Below are 15,042 nucleotides of genomic sequence, written 5' to 3' on the forward strand. Positions count from 1 at the left end.
ACCCAGTTGATCCTTTTAAAAGACAATTCAGATCTTATCAGTCCTTTGCACAAAACCCTCCAATGCTCGCAGCTCATCCTGGATGAACACCAGCATTTTGCAGGGGCCTACAAGGCTTTACACTCTCTGAGTGCTGTTAGCCCTCTGACCTCACCTCTTACCTCTCACTCCAGTGCAGCCACACCAGGCTCCCTGCTGTGCTGAAGCCAACACTCCAGCCACTTGCCCCTCTCAAGTCCTTGGCACTTGCTGTTCCTTCTAGAACCTTCTCACCTATTTAAAATTGCAAAGCATAACAGCCTGACCCTTATTTTCCTCCTTAATATTTATCGTCATCTGATATATTCTAATTTTACTTATTTATCACTTCTTCTCCTTCCACTAGAATGAAAGCTCCATGAGGGTGGGAACTCTGCTGAGCTTTCTGCCATATTCCCACAGGCTGGCAAGTAGTAAATGCCCACTGACTATTTCTCGAGTGAATAAATGAATGAGTGGACAGTGAAAATGCAGGCCAGAAGAGAAGAAGGGCAAGGTGCAGGTGATACAGGTTTGGGGGTGAGGATTCTTCCTAATGCTGGGTCTACCGGAGGGATGTGGGAGGATTCCAGAGGCAAGAGGTGGGCGGTGAGGACAATTTGCCTATTCTCTTGGGAGATGGGAGGTCAGTAATTATTTTAGGCTGATTATTTTAGGACCAGGAAACCATTATTCTAAACAAAGCCCGCAAGGCATATGAGTCAATAGGGCTTGCACAGAGGACCCACCGCACAAAGAAACTATGGTTGGGTTGTTTTTCAGCCTTGGGACGGGTGCTGGGTCTGGCCTCAGGCTGGCACTGCAAGCCAGGGACCTCCTCAGTCTAGAAACTCAGCTGCAGCAGTGAGCCCTTGTGGGTGCTCTGGAGCTGGCCTCAGACTTCATGCAGGGCTGGGGCCGCTGCCTCCCTGTCCCTGCCTCCCATCAGGCCCGGTGCACCCACCGAGTTTGCAGGCTCTTGATCCGGCCCAGCATGTCCAGGTGGCCTGCTGAGTACTGCTCAATGACGTCCTTCACGTCGTATGGTCGCAGTGTCTCCTTGAATTTCCTTTTGGCCACCAGGAACTTGAGAATCCTGTTGGGGGAGGGGGCTCAGAGGGAGTGTCCTGTTCGAGCAGGGATTCCTTCCCAGCCCCATCTCCATCTATTTGCTATCCCCTTGTCCAGCACCAGGACAAGGGGTGCTGCGTCTCCCAGCCTCCCCTACCTCCAAGTTGCAGAAACACGGATGAGGTGGAAAGGGGTTAATCCACTAGCCGGGGTGGAGGATGGGCTTCAGAGCACCATGGTATGAGAAGACAGAGAGGAGATTAGCCTCCAGAAGGAGGCTGGGGTGTTCTTTGAAGAGCCCTGAATCCCTGGCGGAGATTGGGCACTGGGACATTGTGGGGCAGGCACATCAATTACTCCGTTGTTTTTTTTTTTTTAAAGAGATGGGCAGTCTCACTATATTGCCCAAGTTGGTCTCGAACTCCTGTACTCAAGCAATCTGCCCGCCTTAGCCTCCCAAAGTGCTGGGACTACAGGCGTGGCCCACTGTTCCTGGCCCAATTACTCTGCTTTAGCATGCTGGCTCTGCCAGCCTATGTGGAGAATACCCTGGATGGGCAAAGGCGTGGGTAGGGAAACTAGCTTTAGGGGACGGGGAAGGAGATACGGAACAGCTTGGAGCAGTTCAGGAGGTGGGGCTGAAAGCCTCCCTGGTCTGAGTCCAGGATGATTGCCATGGCTTGGGCGACCAAGTGGATGGTGGTGCCACTGCCTGAAATGGGTACTGACCCAGGAAGAGGAGCAGGTTTGGGGCATGCTGGCTGAGAGGTCATTGGGGTGGCCAAGGAGAGCTGGCTTGGGTCAGGGGGCAGGTCAGGTACTATGTTCTCGACACCGGGCACATGGAGGGGAAAGAATGGATGGGTGAAAAGGGGCAGAGGCCTCAGACTCTGGGGGGTAGTGGGGACAGGTCCAGCTGACTTTGATTTTATATATTTATCTATTTAGAGACAAGGTGTCACTCTGTCACCCAGGCTGGAGTGCAGTAGCTTAATCACGGCTCACTACAGCCTCAAACTCCTGCACTCAAGCCACCCTCCCACCTTAGCCTCTCAAGTAGCTGGAACTACAGGGGTACACCAACATGTCTGGCTAATTTTTTAATTTTTTAATTTTTAATTTTTTTGCAAAGACAAGGTCTCACTCTGCTGCCCAGGCTGGTCTCAAACTTCTGGCCTCAAGTGATCCTCTTGCCTCAGTCTCCCAAAGTGCTGAGATTACAGGCATGAGCCACTGTGCCCAGCCTGACTCTATTTTTAAAAGGAATACAAAGAAAAGAGGCTTGTGGGTAGGTGTACAGCCAGGGAAGAGAGTGGGGAGCCCGGAAAACTAGGAAGTTGAGGGGGTTTCTGGAGCTAGAGACGCAGGCTGGAGATGGAGGCTAGGCTAGGACTGCACACCAAGGAGCATGGAGGCCAGATCCATGCCTAGGCCGTGGCCCAAGGGCTCAAGAGCCCCTGGTCCCTGCTTAATTTCTGAGGCAGGGGGACAGCCAGTAGAGCAGGGGCTTTCAAACTTTTTTGATCAAGACCCACCATAAAAATACATTTTTTTTTTTTTTTTGGATACAGAGTTTCACTCTTGTTGCTCAGGCTGGAGTGCAATGACACTATCTTGGCTTAATGCAACCTCCGCCTCCCGGGTTCAAGTCATTCTCCTGCCTCAGCCTTCTAAGTAGCTGGGATTACAGGCGTCCGCCATCACGTCCGGCTAATTTTTTGTATTTTTAGTAGAGATGGGGTTTCACCGTGTTGGCCAGGCTGGTCTCAAACTCCTGACCTCAAGTGATCCACCCGCCCAGATGGGAAGCAGCAGTGGGTGGCACACGGAGGGGGTACTCACCTCAGGCCTCAGTCTTACCTGACGGAGCGGATGACTGTCTTCACAGCAGGCATGACGTCGTCCACCGTGAGCTCACACTGGTAGCCCTTCTCCTCTGCTACTTCCTCTGAGGGGGCCTCTGAAAAGGCAGGGATGGGGCAAGTGGCCCACAGAAAGGGCCACTCCCAACCTCCCATCCAACCCCTGTATGCCAAACCACCAATAGAGTGTCCAATAGGAAGACAGACGCCCAGAAAGGGTCCAGAACCTTCCTGGAGGCTCTTGTGTCTCATACCCCACCCCCACCCCCCGCCCCAGGGTAGAAAGCCCCAGTGTGTTGCATGCCCATCTGCCCTGGTGGCCAGTCAGAGTGAACATCTGCCCTGGTGGCCAGTCAGAGTGAACATCTGCCTGGTGGCTAGTCAGAGTGAACATCTGCCTGGTGGCTAGGTGGGAGCTGCTTTAGGGCACAGCTGGTCCAGTCCAGGGCAAGTTTGTTGCACAAAGCCCTGGAGGAAGCCCCACTGGTCCCACCTTGCAGAACAGTGAGCCCCAGAGAGAAGGGGCTTGATGGCACTGCGTGTAATCATGCACACAGTCTTCTCCTTCAGCTAAGACGGAAGGACACCCAAGCCGCTGGCTCCCTGGCCCAGCGCTGCTACTACGGAAGGCCCTTAAAACAAAACATTCTGGCCGGGCGCGGTGGCTCAAGCCTGTAATCCCAGCACTTTGGGAGGCCGAGACGGGCGGATCACAAAGTCAGGAGATAGAGACCATCCTGGCTAACACGATGAAACCCCGTCTCTACTAAAAAATACAAAAAACTAGCCGGGCGAGGTGTCGGGCGCCTGTAGTCCCAGCTACTCGGGAGGCTGAGGCAGGAGAATGGCGTGAACCCGAAAGGCGGAGCTTGCAGTGAGCTGAGATCCGGCCACTGCACTCCAGCCTGGGCGACAGAGCCAGACTCCGTCACAGAAAAAAAAAAAAAAAATTCTTCCCCTAATGAGAGAAGCTTCTCTGAGGCTAGTGCCTGTGTTGTACAGAGAGGCGATGTTCTCTTCACCCCACAGGAGCAGTGGCAAGAGCCTGGACAGCTTTCAGGACAGGGAAGGGAGGTCCTGGGCACCAGCCATGCCCAGGCTTCTATGGGCAGCACCTCTCAAAGACTGGTCTATGGGGTTCTGTAAACTCTGAGGTGTCAGCCAGGCAGCATCTTGAGAGCGGACACAGCACAGGTAGAAATAACATGGCTGGGTCTCCTCCCTCCAAGGCCAAAGGGGGAGCTGTCCCCATTCCCCATCCTTGTGCGCTCACCCCACATCTCCCCACCCAGGGGCCTAAAGTATGTTGAAGCTGGGAGAAGTCTTCCAGGGGGGCTTGGTCCAACCCTCTCATTTTCCTGAGGCGGACACTGAGGTAGTGTCCTGCCTAAATCACAGTGCAAGTCTCCAGCAGAGCCAAAACTCAAAAAGTGACATCACCAGGTCCACAGTCTCACATGTGCAGCCTGGGCTGCAGTGAAGAGCGGGAGGCAGAGGGCATGGGCTCTGGCACTGAACAGGCCTGCTTGAGGAGAGCAGCTCTGCCACTCACGAGCTGAGAGATCACAGTGCCCATGTGTGTAAAGTGGGGACAAAAACAGAACCCACTTTCCAGGGTCGCTGGGAGAAGTAAACAAGATAAGCCAGTGTTGAGCAGTGCACAGTCAGGGCTCATCAAGGATGCATTCCTGCCCCTTCCAAAGTACGTTTGTGTTTAGCTATTTGTTGAGCACCTACTATATTCCCAAAAATTCTTCTGTTCACCTTCCATGGATTATCTCATTTAATACTCACAATAATCCTAGGAAGTGGATGCTATTATTGTTCCCATTTTATGAATGAGAAGAATGAGGCCCAGAGAGATTAGGTCACTTGCCTAAGATAAGTGACAAAGCCAGGATTCAAATCCAGGCAGCCTGGCTCCAAAGCCTATGCTGCTAACCACTACGAAATGCCACCCTCCACATGATTCCCAAACAGTCTGATGTCCATTTTATGGCAGAGCAAATATTATAATGCCCATTTTACAGATGAGAAGACCAGTGCCCAAAGACGGTCAATCAGTTCCAGAGCTGAGACGTGAGCCAGATCTCTCTGCTCCCAGCCCGGACTGTCCCCACCCTGCTGCCCTCAGCCGACCCTCGATCAGTCTCAGCCCCCCCGGGGGCTCACCCTCAGCAGAGGTGCGGGGTTTGAGTCTCAGAGATGCCCGGAAGCGGGTGCGGTCATTGAAGCTCCAGCTCTTCTGCACCTTGGTGGGGCTGCCGGCCTCACCAGCCTGCTCACTGCTCGGGGAGGTGGGCATTGTTGGAGGCGCCAGATGCTGCTTGGAAGGACCCGTCCGCCGCTGGGAGCTGCCCATGCGGATGCGATCTTTGATGCCCATCCGGCTGCTGGCAGGGCAGGCAGGTTGGGAGAGGGCCAAGTTAGCCAGAGCTGGGGGTGGGGTGAGTGGGGACAGCTGACTTAGGACTTGGGGGTGGCTGTTAGGTCTTGATTCCTCACCAAGCGGAGACTTCTTGGGATGGGACAGGGATGTGGTAAGGGAGGCCCTGACTCCTACAAGAGGCGGATTCAGGGTCAGTTGAAGCAAATCCTCTCCCCACCACCCACATCCCACCCCTCATCACCCGGACAGATAAGGGACGCACAGGAGACAGATGTCAGAGTGGAAGGAGTGGGAGAAATTCAAAAAAGAAGTCAGAGACACAGACAGGAGGATGTGGGAGCTGGGCCTGGCCCAGGTGAGTGGGCAGAGGGTGGGGGCGGTGACCCCTTTGGGCACAGCCAGGCTGCTGAGGGTCGGAGGCTCACCGGGCCATGCACACGGAGGTAGGCCTCCAGTCCTCACTGTACACAGGGGCAGGCTGTGTGGAGTCGAGGGTGTGTGTGTGTATGTGTGTGCGCACGCACACACACCTTGTGCACACACATGTGAGAGTGTGGGTGTACAGGCACTGGTGTGTATACATATGTTGGCATGTGTGTACATGTGTCAATACATATTTTCGTCCATTCCCCCACTGCTGCGGCTAGCTGATCCCACAATTGTCAGGTCAGGGTTTTAGGGCCTCGTACAGCTGTGCAGGCAGTGCACTGCAAAATAAGGACTCCATCACCCAGACTTCCATGCAATGGTGCCCTGGAGGTGTGCAGTGTGATGGCCTACTGAAGGCCTCGGCCCCATGGGTCTAGCTGCTGGGCCCACGCGTATGCCCAGGCCGTGCCTGGTGCCTGCCCTCCCACTGAGGGTCTCTATTTGATAACCTGTTCTTCTGTGGTCTCTCCCACCTAAGTTCAGCCCACCTTAATTGACATTCTGCCTGTGTGGTCTTGGATCCCCCCTAAAGACCTACCCCCGATACTGCCTACTGAGCTCCCTGTTCAACAGCATTTACACAGTCTGTGTGCATGTGAACACATATGTGTATGTCTACACATGCACTCAGACTTCCCTTCCCGCACCCAACTCCCCACCACATTCCCTGAAATGTTGGATGAAGATAAGTTAGCAGAGGCCTCATTCCCCAGGACAAGCCCTGATTAACCATGATCTGGAAGAGTAACTCTGTGTCCAAGAGGTTCAAGGACGGTGTTATGGCTGTTTGGGTAGGACCTATGCAAAAGTCCTCCATCCCATGCCCTGTGACGTCACCGCTGCCTCTCCTGCTGTGGTTTGCCACTAGAGATTCCGACAGGTTCAGGTTCAGGTTCAGGGGGGCCCACCCCAAACGTCTGGGGCCCCAGATCAAGAGAGCACCAGCCAGCCTTAGAGGAGACCTGAAGTGGGGCAGGAGTTGGGGGAGGACACTGTGTCACCTACTCTCAGAGGCTTTCAGATCAAGGGTTGAGCAGAGAAGAGATTCTGGTTTCGGTATTGGGTGGGAACTGGGGTCTCCCATGCCCAGGCCATGGGGTGGAGGGGGGCAAGCCAAGGTGCTGAAGTGAGGGAGACCTCGAAACCAGGTGCACCTTCTGGAAGGTGGCCAGGATGTAGGGCCATCCTTAGGGGTGGGGGCCTCTGCCCAGAGGGGAGAGGTTAATAGGTCAAGGATGGGGGCCCTGCACATATCAGGACAGGGACAGTTCCCACTATCCAGCATGCTCTCCACTGGCCCAGGACTCCATCGACACATCCCAAAGACTCCAGTCAAAGTTTGAGTTGGCTCTCCCAAACTTTCCTCTGCAGAGCCATTCCTGCAGCCTCCCTCATGCTGGCAAGCACCCTCCACCCTGCCCAGTCCGTGCAACCCCTTCTCCTGTCCTCCATTCCTCCAAGGGGGAGGGGAAGACGTGCAACCCCTTCTCCTGTCCTCCATTCCTCCAAGGGGGAGGGGAAGACGTGCAACCCCTTCTCCTGTCCTCCATTCCTCCAAGGGGGAGGGGAAGACGTGCAACCCCTTCTCCTGTCCTCCATTCCTCCAAGGGGGAGGGGAAGAGAGGAGGATGGAGAAGGCCGTGACACTTTGGCCAAGGGCCTGGAACTCCACATCACTGTGCCCAGCACATAAGGCACCAATGGCGTTCTGGAGAAGAGGGTGACCTCCCTGTCACAAGAAGTAATGCAAGCAAGGCCGAGCTTGCACGCAGCAGGACTTATGGAGGAAGGAGTTGCACTAGAGGCCTTGAAAAGTCCCTTTCCAGCTCTGATTCTGTGATGGTTGAGGAAGCTGCCAGTCTGGTTTGTGGGGTTCTGAAAGTTTCCAGCCAGCCAGAGGCCCTGAGCTCCTTTCTAATGCAGGAAGGCACTGTTCTCAGGAGTGGGCCTGGATTCCAGTTCTTACGGTAGGGCCCAGAAAATGGCTCATATCAGCTCCTCTGAGTCTGAAAGCTAAAAGAAGGTGGAAGGAAACCTGGCACACAGTGGGCACCAAAAAGCTCTTTCCCCTCTCAGGCTCTCAGAACGTGCAGGGGCCCATCAGGCTGCGTTAGCTCTTTCAGTCCGCTCAGCCACTGTGTGTGGTGGGCTGTTTTTACCATCCCTATTTTATATACACGGAAAGAGGAGAGAAGATTTGGCCAAGGTCACAGAGCTCCTATGAGATGGAGCAAGAACTGGCTCTGACTTCAGAGTCTGTATTCTTTTTCTGGGTCAAGCAATCAGGATAGGGTATAGAGCAGTGGTTCTCAACTGGAGCAAGTTCCCCCACTCAGGGGACATGTGGCAATGTCTAGTAGGTAGACATCTAGTAGGTAGAGGCCAAGGGTGCTGTTCCACATCCTGCCATGCATGTGATAGTCCCAAGCCACAAAGAATTATCTAATGTCAATGATGCCAAGGTCAAGAAACTCTGGCTAAGGATCTGTTGGTGCCCTGGGAGAAAGTTGGGGTGGGCTTGACTGTGGCTGCCCTGCTGGGGACGCCGAGCTCTGCCCAGGCTGCCCTGCTGGACCCAACCCCTCAAACTCACTTCCACAAGGACTTTCTTTAGGGCCTCATGATTTGCCCTCCCAGGGCCACTCTCACTGGGGAAACAGAGGCAGCCTACCACTTCTGAAGCCACATACAGCTGCTCTTCAGGGACTATAGAAACAGCCTTGCCACTGGCCTCTGCCATGGCTGTGTCCTTCCTGTCCACACCCTCCGCCGTCAAAGGAGGCTTGCAAAGTGGCGGGCCTGACCCAGAGACGCCTTACCTCAACCCTTCAGCTCAAACTGAACCATGTCCATAGCCATGGTTTCTAAGCTATGGTTTTTTGGTTTCTTTTAATAGGTAAATACGATCTTAACTGCTGAACATACCAAATCAAATAAGGTGAACATTTATTGGAGCCAGGTCCAGTTTTAGTGGAAGCAGACCCTATTTACATCTGCATTTTACATCTGAGGAAACTGAGGTGCAAAGGGGTCAGGTGATTTGCCCAAGGACACATGAATAGTGGGTAGTAGCTAGATTGTGGTCCAGAACCCACATTTCTAGGAAAAAACACCTCTCAGCAGAAGCACACATGGGCAGCCAGGAGCCCTGCCACTCGTCTCCTAGCTCCAGGACCCCAGCCCATAGGGCCCCAGAGGCACCTTTAGAAACCCAGGACTCCATGAACTCAGGTTGCCAAGCATTCCAACAGGGCGAAACTCACACTGGGCTTTTGGTTCTGCATGACCCAGCTCTGCTCCCAACCTTAGCTCTGATGTCCAGTCTCAGGGGGGCCAAACTGGGCTGCCAGCTTTTTTCCCCATGCTGCGCTCCCTCTCGCCTCCTTGCTTGGGTCCATGCTGCTTCACTGGCCTGGAATACCCTCCCTGAAACCCACTGCTTTTAGGGCTTCCTCTGGGTTGTGTGCCTGACCCGGGCTCCACAGCCCCTGAGCTTCTTCCCTTTGTTGCACTCATCATACTCAGCTGCAATTACTCTTTGCAACTCTCCAAGGATGATGTTTTATTCATCACCATGTCCCTAGTGCACAGAGCAAGGCCTGGCACAGGGCAGGTACCAAGGAATGCCACGGAGATGCAGCTAAAAGAGCTGGGGTCCTGGAGTTGGCAAAGGTGCCAAACCCAGTTCCTTCAGGCATCTGCTAGGTCCCCAGGTGGGCAGCGGGGAGACAGAAAGTTAAGCTCAAGGCCTGGCAAAAGTCAGAGTGAGAAGGACCCTCAGAGGGCCTCTAGTTCAATCTGCCCATTCCACAGACAGAAAACTGAGGTCCAAGAAGGGAAGCAATTTGGCCAAGATCACAGAAGGCATCAGCAGCAGAGCCAGCACACATCCTTAAGGCTCCTGCACGTGCCCCTCCTGGCACTCTGGGCCCATGCCCCTGACCTAGCAGAGGCATCCCAGAAAGGCGAGGGGTTCACCGGGGACCCAAGGCAGATGGCAGGCGGCAGGCACATGCACCTTGTCCTTGTTCCATCCTGTCTCCTCTCCAGCCCCCAAATTGGGTGGGGCAAGGAGGAGTGGGGATGGGAGGAGCAGGCGAGGGGGTACCTCGGTCTCCAGCTGGCGTGGATCCGAAAGAAACTCCGTTTATTATTAAACATCTGGCTGGAAGGTTGAGAACAAGACACGAACAGAGGTTAGTGGGAAAGGACTGTAGGCAGAGTGTGGGGAGCTGCCGGGATGGGGCCGGCCTCCAGTGGCTGCTGGGAAAGAAGGACCCCCACCTAAATCATCCTCCAGCCCCATCGCCAGAACGTAGATGTTCTCAAACTTTGCATAAGGATCCCCTGGGGAGCGTGTTACATATGCAGAAGGCTGTATCTCTTCTCCAGAGATTCTGATCCTGTGGGCTGGGAGACAGGTCCAGGTATCTGCATTTTGAACAAACACCCCATGGGATGCTGATGCAGGAGGTCTGGAGACCATGGTTTGAGAAACTCATCGCAAAACCCTAAAGAGGAGAGGTGCTGGCCCTGGCAGTGCCATCCCACAGGAAGTCCTGCTCCTTTAGCACCACTTCCTGTGAGCACACTTGGCCCAGGTCCATCCCCAAGCACCACCAGAGGTGTGGCCAACTGAGTGTGTATATGTGCGTGTGTTTTTGGTGGAGGGGGATGTCCTGGCTGGTGGTCTAGACAGCCACGATGAATGATATGGCCATTGGGCCTGAGCCTGGTGACTGATCTACAAATCATAGCTCAGCCTCCTGGGGTGCCTGGGAGAAAGGGCCACTTTACTACCATCACCATGTGTCCTAGACACACGCCGAATCCCCTTCCAGGCAGATGGATACGAGGCTGGGAGTTAGTGATAGCCAAGCCCTTAGCAGTAATCTGTTCCTGGGCCCCGGAGCTGGGGAGGTGTCAGGGACCAGAGGAGCCGTGAGGAGTGTACAGGTGCTAGGCCCCAGGCTAATGTCCATTCCTCTTGCCTTCCTATTCAGTCAAGATGAGACCAGAGTGAACTGGAAGCACAGAGAGCCCCGGTTCAGGTCCTGGACAGGATTGCTGGGACACAAAAAGTCTTGAGTTTCTGCCTGGAAACTATGTTTGGTAGGGAAGAAGGTAACAATGAGGGACCTTTGGGCAGAGAATCTGAGAGGGGCCCTACTCTCCCAGGGAGCTCTCAGCCTGGCCTGGCGGTCATGCTTCCCCTCCCTCCAGCCCCAGACCTGGAGGGACTCTCCCTCTCCACCCACTTCCTGTTCAGCCCCTGGCCCAGAACTGCCCTCACTGAGGAGGCTGCTCCCTGCATCCTCTGCACCAAAACTCCTCCTGAGGCCTTTTCAGCCCAGAAACTCAAGAGCTCCCAGAGCCCTGATCAGCCTAAACACTGCTGATTTTCCGCCAGGACACACAGGTTCAGAATGACCTGAAGAGTTCCTCCAGGACACACAGCATCAGGTGGCAGAGGCAAGCTTCTACCACGCCTCCCCTGCTGGTCACTGGGCGGCTCACCTCTTCTCCTATCCTTTGTTCTGGGCCTGGGGCTCAGAATGACACTGAAGCTCAAAGGCCAGATGTCCATTTGGCTGGTTCAGGGGTGATGTGTAAAGATGAGACAAAACAAAGAGATGGGTAAAGGCCGGGGGGAAAAAGAATGAGGGGGATTGAACCCCCGACCTCAAAGCTAAACCTCTACAAGAGCAGCCACTTTCCCATGCTGTGAGTCCACAGGCTTCCCTCATCCAAACATGCCTGAAATTCTTCTGTTAAGGAACGTTTATGTAGGGGTGAGCATTGTTTGTTCTTTGTTCTTCTTTCAAGATTTTGTAAAAAGCTCCAGGAGAGACAGTTCAAGGGGAAAGAGATGGCTGCGAGCGCCAAAGTGTACCTCACTAAGGAAGGGAAAAGAACCCCAAGAGGACCCTCTGGGATTAGCAAAGTTGCAGACACAGGCTGCAAAGTAAAGAACATCAGTCACTGGCTGAGTGTAGGCAGCTCCTACAGAGGTCTTAGTCACAGAGCTCTCTTTCCAGCTGGCATCTCGTTCCCGAGAGGCGAGGTCAGTACCAAGCCCCTCCTATAGCAACATGCCGGGGGAGGGGGTTCCCTGCCCTCACACCCCAGGAGGGTGCCCACGATTACCTGAGCCGTAAGCACCTGTGGCCAGTGGCCTCCTCCTCTGTCCAGCTTCCCGGGAGGGATGGGGGGTGCAGGGATGGAAGAGTGAGGGGGACGTAGGAACAGAGAAAGAAAGAGGACAATGCCATGAACGGAGGAGATGATGGGAAAGGATGGCATGGACACCTCTCCCACTCAGACCCTTAGAGCCCCACGGGACAAAAAGGTGAGTCCAGCCTGGCCCCTCCAGAGAGGCCCTCAGTTTGTACCTGTCTGGCCCTCTGACGGCCTAGGAGTCCCCCAAACAGGCCCAGACACCCACGAAGTGGCTGAAGGCAGGTCTGAGAGAGGATGAGGACAGAGAATGGAAGAAGAGGAGGAGAAGCAAGAGGAGGTGGCAGCCGCACGGGGCCCCTACCTTTCCCCAGGGCAGAAGGAGGTGCTGCCCGGCCGGTGGCAGGTGGCAACGGGCGGGTAACGGGAGGGTGCTCCGTCGGGTACCGGCGCCCGCCGCACCTCCAGGGGCCGTAGGCCCCCATTGCGGGCCCGTTGCACGTGCTCAAACAAGAGGGCCAGCTCTCTGTAGGAGAGGGCGCCATCAGCGGTAGACAGGGCCCTGGCACCGCCCCCCTCACCCAGTGGGCACAGAGCTCCTGAGCTCAGATATTGCCAGGTCCTGCTGCTCTAGAGGTGTTCACTGAGAGCCCAGCCAGAATAGGACAGGGTGGACCGTGGGAGACTGGCCTTCCCCACTCCCTTTCTACCCCCAGTTCCCGGGAAATCCCCAGGGATGCCAGGCCTGGATGTGAAGGCTGGCACAGCTCAAGGGCAGTCACGCAAGGAGCTTACTCTCAGTCCATCAAGCTGACTGCCTGAACGTGCCGTGCCTGCTCAGAGGCCAGCAGCGGCCCTGACATCCTTTCCCGCCAGATCTGACTCTGGATTTTAAGGGGAGACGGAGGCTGAGGAGGGCGGTGTGGCAGGGTGGCTAGCCCAGCTTCCTTCCCCTCCAGCACTCACTCCTGCCACTGGGGTTTTGGAGACTAGATTCGGGACTGTGGCTTCTTCCTAACTCTCCAGGCCATTTCCTGCTGCCATGAGCCAAGGAGGGTATCTTCCCTCTCTCCTGCCTGCCTTCCCATTGTACGGATGAGCAAACTGAGGTCCAGGGAGCAGATGCCCAGTGGATTCAGAATCTCCAGACTAGGCTCTGTGCCTCTGAGCAGAGGTCCTAGACCATCCTACCACCCCCACCCCCAGATCTCCCCTCATATACATCGTATTTCTTACAAAGCAGCCCTGTCCCACTCTCGAATGCCTGATCTTGAAAAAAAGGCCTCTTCTAATTTAGTCACCTTCCCACTCTGAGGTAGGAGCTTGCCTCTGCTGGGTGGAGAGATGTGGGGGGCACCAGTGTGATGGTGGGAGCCCCTCTTCCCAGCCCCTCCTCTCCTGCGTCTCCCCTGGGAAGCCCCCAGGGCCGGGAGGGCATGGGGATGGGGAAGCCAGGTGCAGGGGCGAGTGGGATCGCGCAACAGCTGCTCCTGGAGAACTAATGAGGCAAAAAAGGCGCCCGCAGAAGCGCTGAGCACAGCATCCTGGCCCAGCCACATGCTTGATGCCCGCCTGCCCGTGGGACTGAACTGGGCTCCATGGTTTTCATTCCTGCCTGAGGGCCTAGCTAGGCACCTGGCCACATGCACCTTCGTGATGCTATTAATAATCCCTCGCGTGGTGCCACCCCCATGCAATCTTAGCGTGGCCCTGGCCAGTGGGGCAGACCCACTTCTGGGCCCTGAGGCTGCTGACTGGCACAGTAAAAGTGGGCACATATTCCCACATGGGAGTCCAGGGTGGGAACATGTACCTAAGTCTGGAACACATGTTTCTGCCCACCCCACACTTTCTCCAACCAGCTGCAATATCCACTAACTCTGTCCCCGACTCAGGACGGAGGGGAGACGAGCTGGCTGTATCACTGCCCTAGGTGGCATCACCTATGGGTGAGCATGCACACTGCCAGCACTCCAGGGGCCGGGGCTCAGCCATGGGCCGGGGCTTCACCAATGCCCTATGTCCAGTGTCCACCCCTTCCCTGGGCATAGCAGAGTAGAATAAAGGACACTCCAGGCTCTCAATTACATAAGATCTGCAGAGCCAGCCCAAAGTGCTTCCCTGGGAGCCATCACCCCCTTTCCACCCTCCAGGGCTGCATCTCAGCCACTTGTCCTCAAAGGGCATTGCTGCCAGCCCCCCACCCACCCCCACCCCTAGCAGGACCTACCTGAAGGATGGGAGGATACTGTCATAGTAGTACCAGGTGGCTGTCAGGTAGGCCCGGCTCATATCAGTGGAGTACAGGCGCCATGCAGCCTGGTGGTATGGGGGACGTGGGGGATGGGGCATCAGTGAGGCCTCTCCGTCCCCACCAGCCCTCTCCCCTGAAAGAACCCAGTCTTTGGTCCAGTTGTGGGTTACCCAGAGCCAGAGGCCAGTTCCAATTCCACGGCCACCGACAGCGGCAGCCAAGAAAGTAAGGCCTAGGGAGAAACGACTTCCCCGAGGGGACAAAGCAGATCAACGTCAGAGCCAGGGACCATAGAGCAGAGAGGTTAAGAGCTGGAGCTTTGTTGTCAGGCAGACGTGGGTTTCCAATCCCAGCGCTGCCCCTTATGAGTGAGGACAAATTAAGTAAAGCTTCAGAACCTCAGTTTCTTCACCTGTAAAACGCATGTAATACTACAGGGTATGGTGAGGAATGAACAGTTGTATATTAAATGCCAAGCTCAGTGCCTGGCATATAGTAGGCACTTCATGCCAGTTTCCTCTGCTAAACACTCCTCTTATTCTCTTTATCACGTTTGATAAATACCTATTCATTGTGTATTTGATTGATAACTTTCTCTCCCCCTAGACCGTAAGCTGTGTCTTGGTTACTGCTGCATCCTCAGTGCAAATATAGTGTCTGGCACATGTGGGTGCTTTGCGAATGTTTGCAGAATGCCATTATTATTACTAGCAATGCCACTCCATCTTTCCCAGCTGCCTGTCACTGCCCGCAGGAATACTAAGGACTGAGAGGGGAGGAAAAGCATTACCTACCAACCCCTCAGCGTCCATGGACTTGCCGAGCTTCCCCTGCAGCAGGAG

General features: G+C 55.1%; 1 protein-coding gene across 2 annotated transcripts in view; it reads right to left on the minus strand.

Moving 5' to 3' along the window:
* Nucleotides 1–15,042, minus strand: part of KCNQ4 (potassium voltage-gated channel subfamily Q member 4) — a 56,899-nt gene that overhangs the window by 4,331 nt on the left and 37,526 nt on the right. Inside the window, exons 8-12 of one of the 2 annotated variants that reach the window (XM_015136666.3) lie at nt 14,177–14,265; nt 12,311–12,472; nt 5,124–5,344; nt 2,950–3,049; nt 983–1,114 (exon numbers count right to left, since the gene is read on the minus strand). In XM_015136666.3, the coding sequence (XP_014992152.1) occupies nt 983–1,114; nt 2,950–3,049; nt 5,124–5,344; nt 12,311–12,472; nt 14,177–14,265 (704 nt within the window). The remainder of the gene's footprint in view (nt 1–982; nt 1,115–2,949; nt 3,050–5,123; nt 5,345–12,310; nt 12,473–14,176; nt 14,266–15,042) is intronic. The other variant, XM_077961712.1, reaches the window with a different exon arrangement.

This window comes from Macaca mulatta, chromosome 1 (assembly GCF_049350105.2).
Source record: "Macaca mulatta isolate MMU2019108-1 chromosome 1, T2T-MMU8v2.0, whole genome shotgun sequence".
NCBI lineage: Eukaryota > Metazoa > Chordata > Mammalia > Primates > Cercopithecidae > Macaca > Macaca mulatta.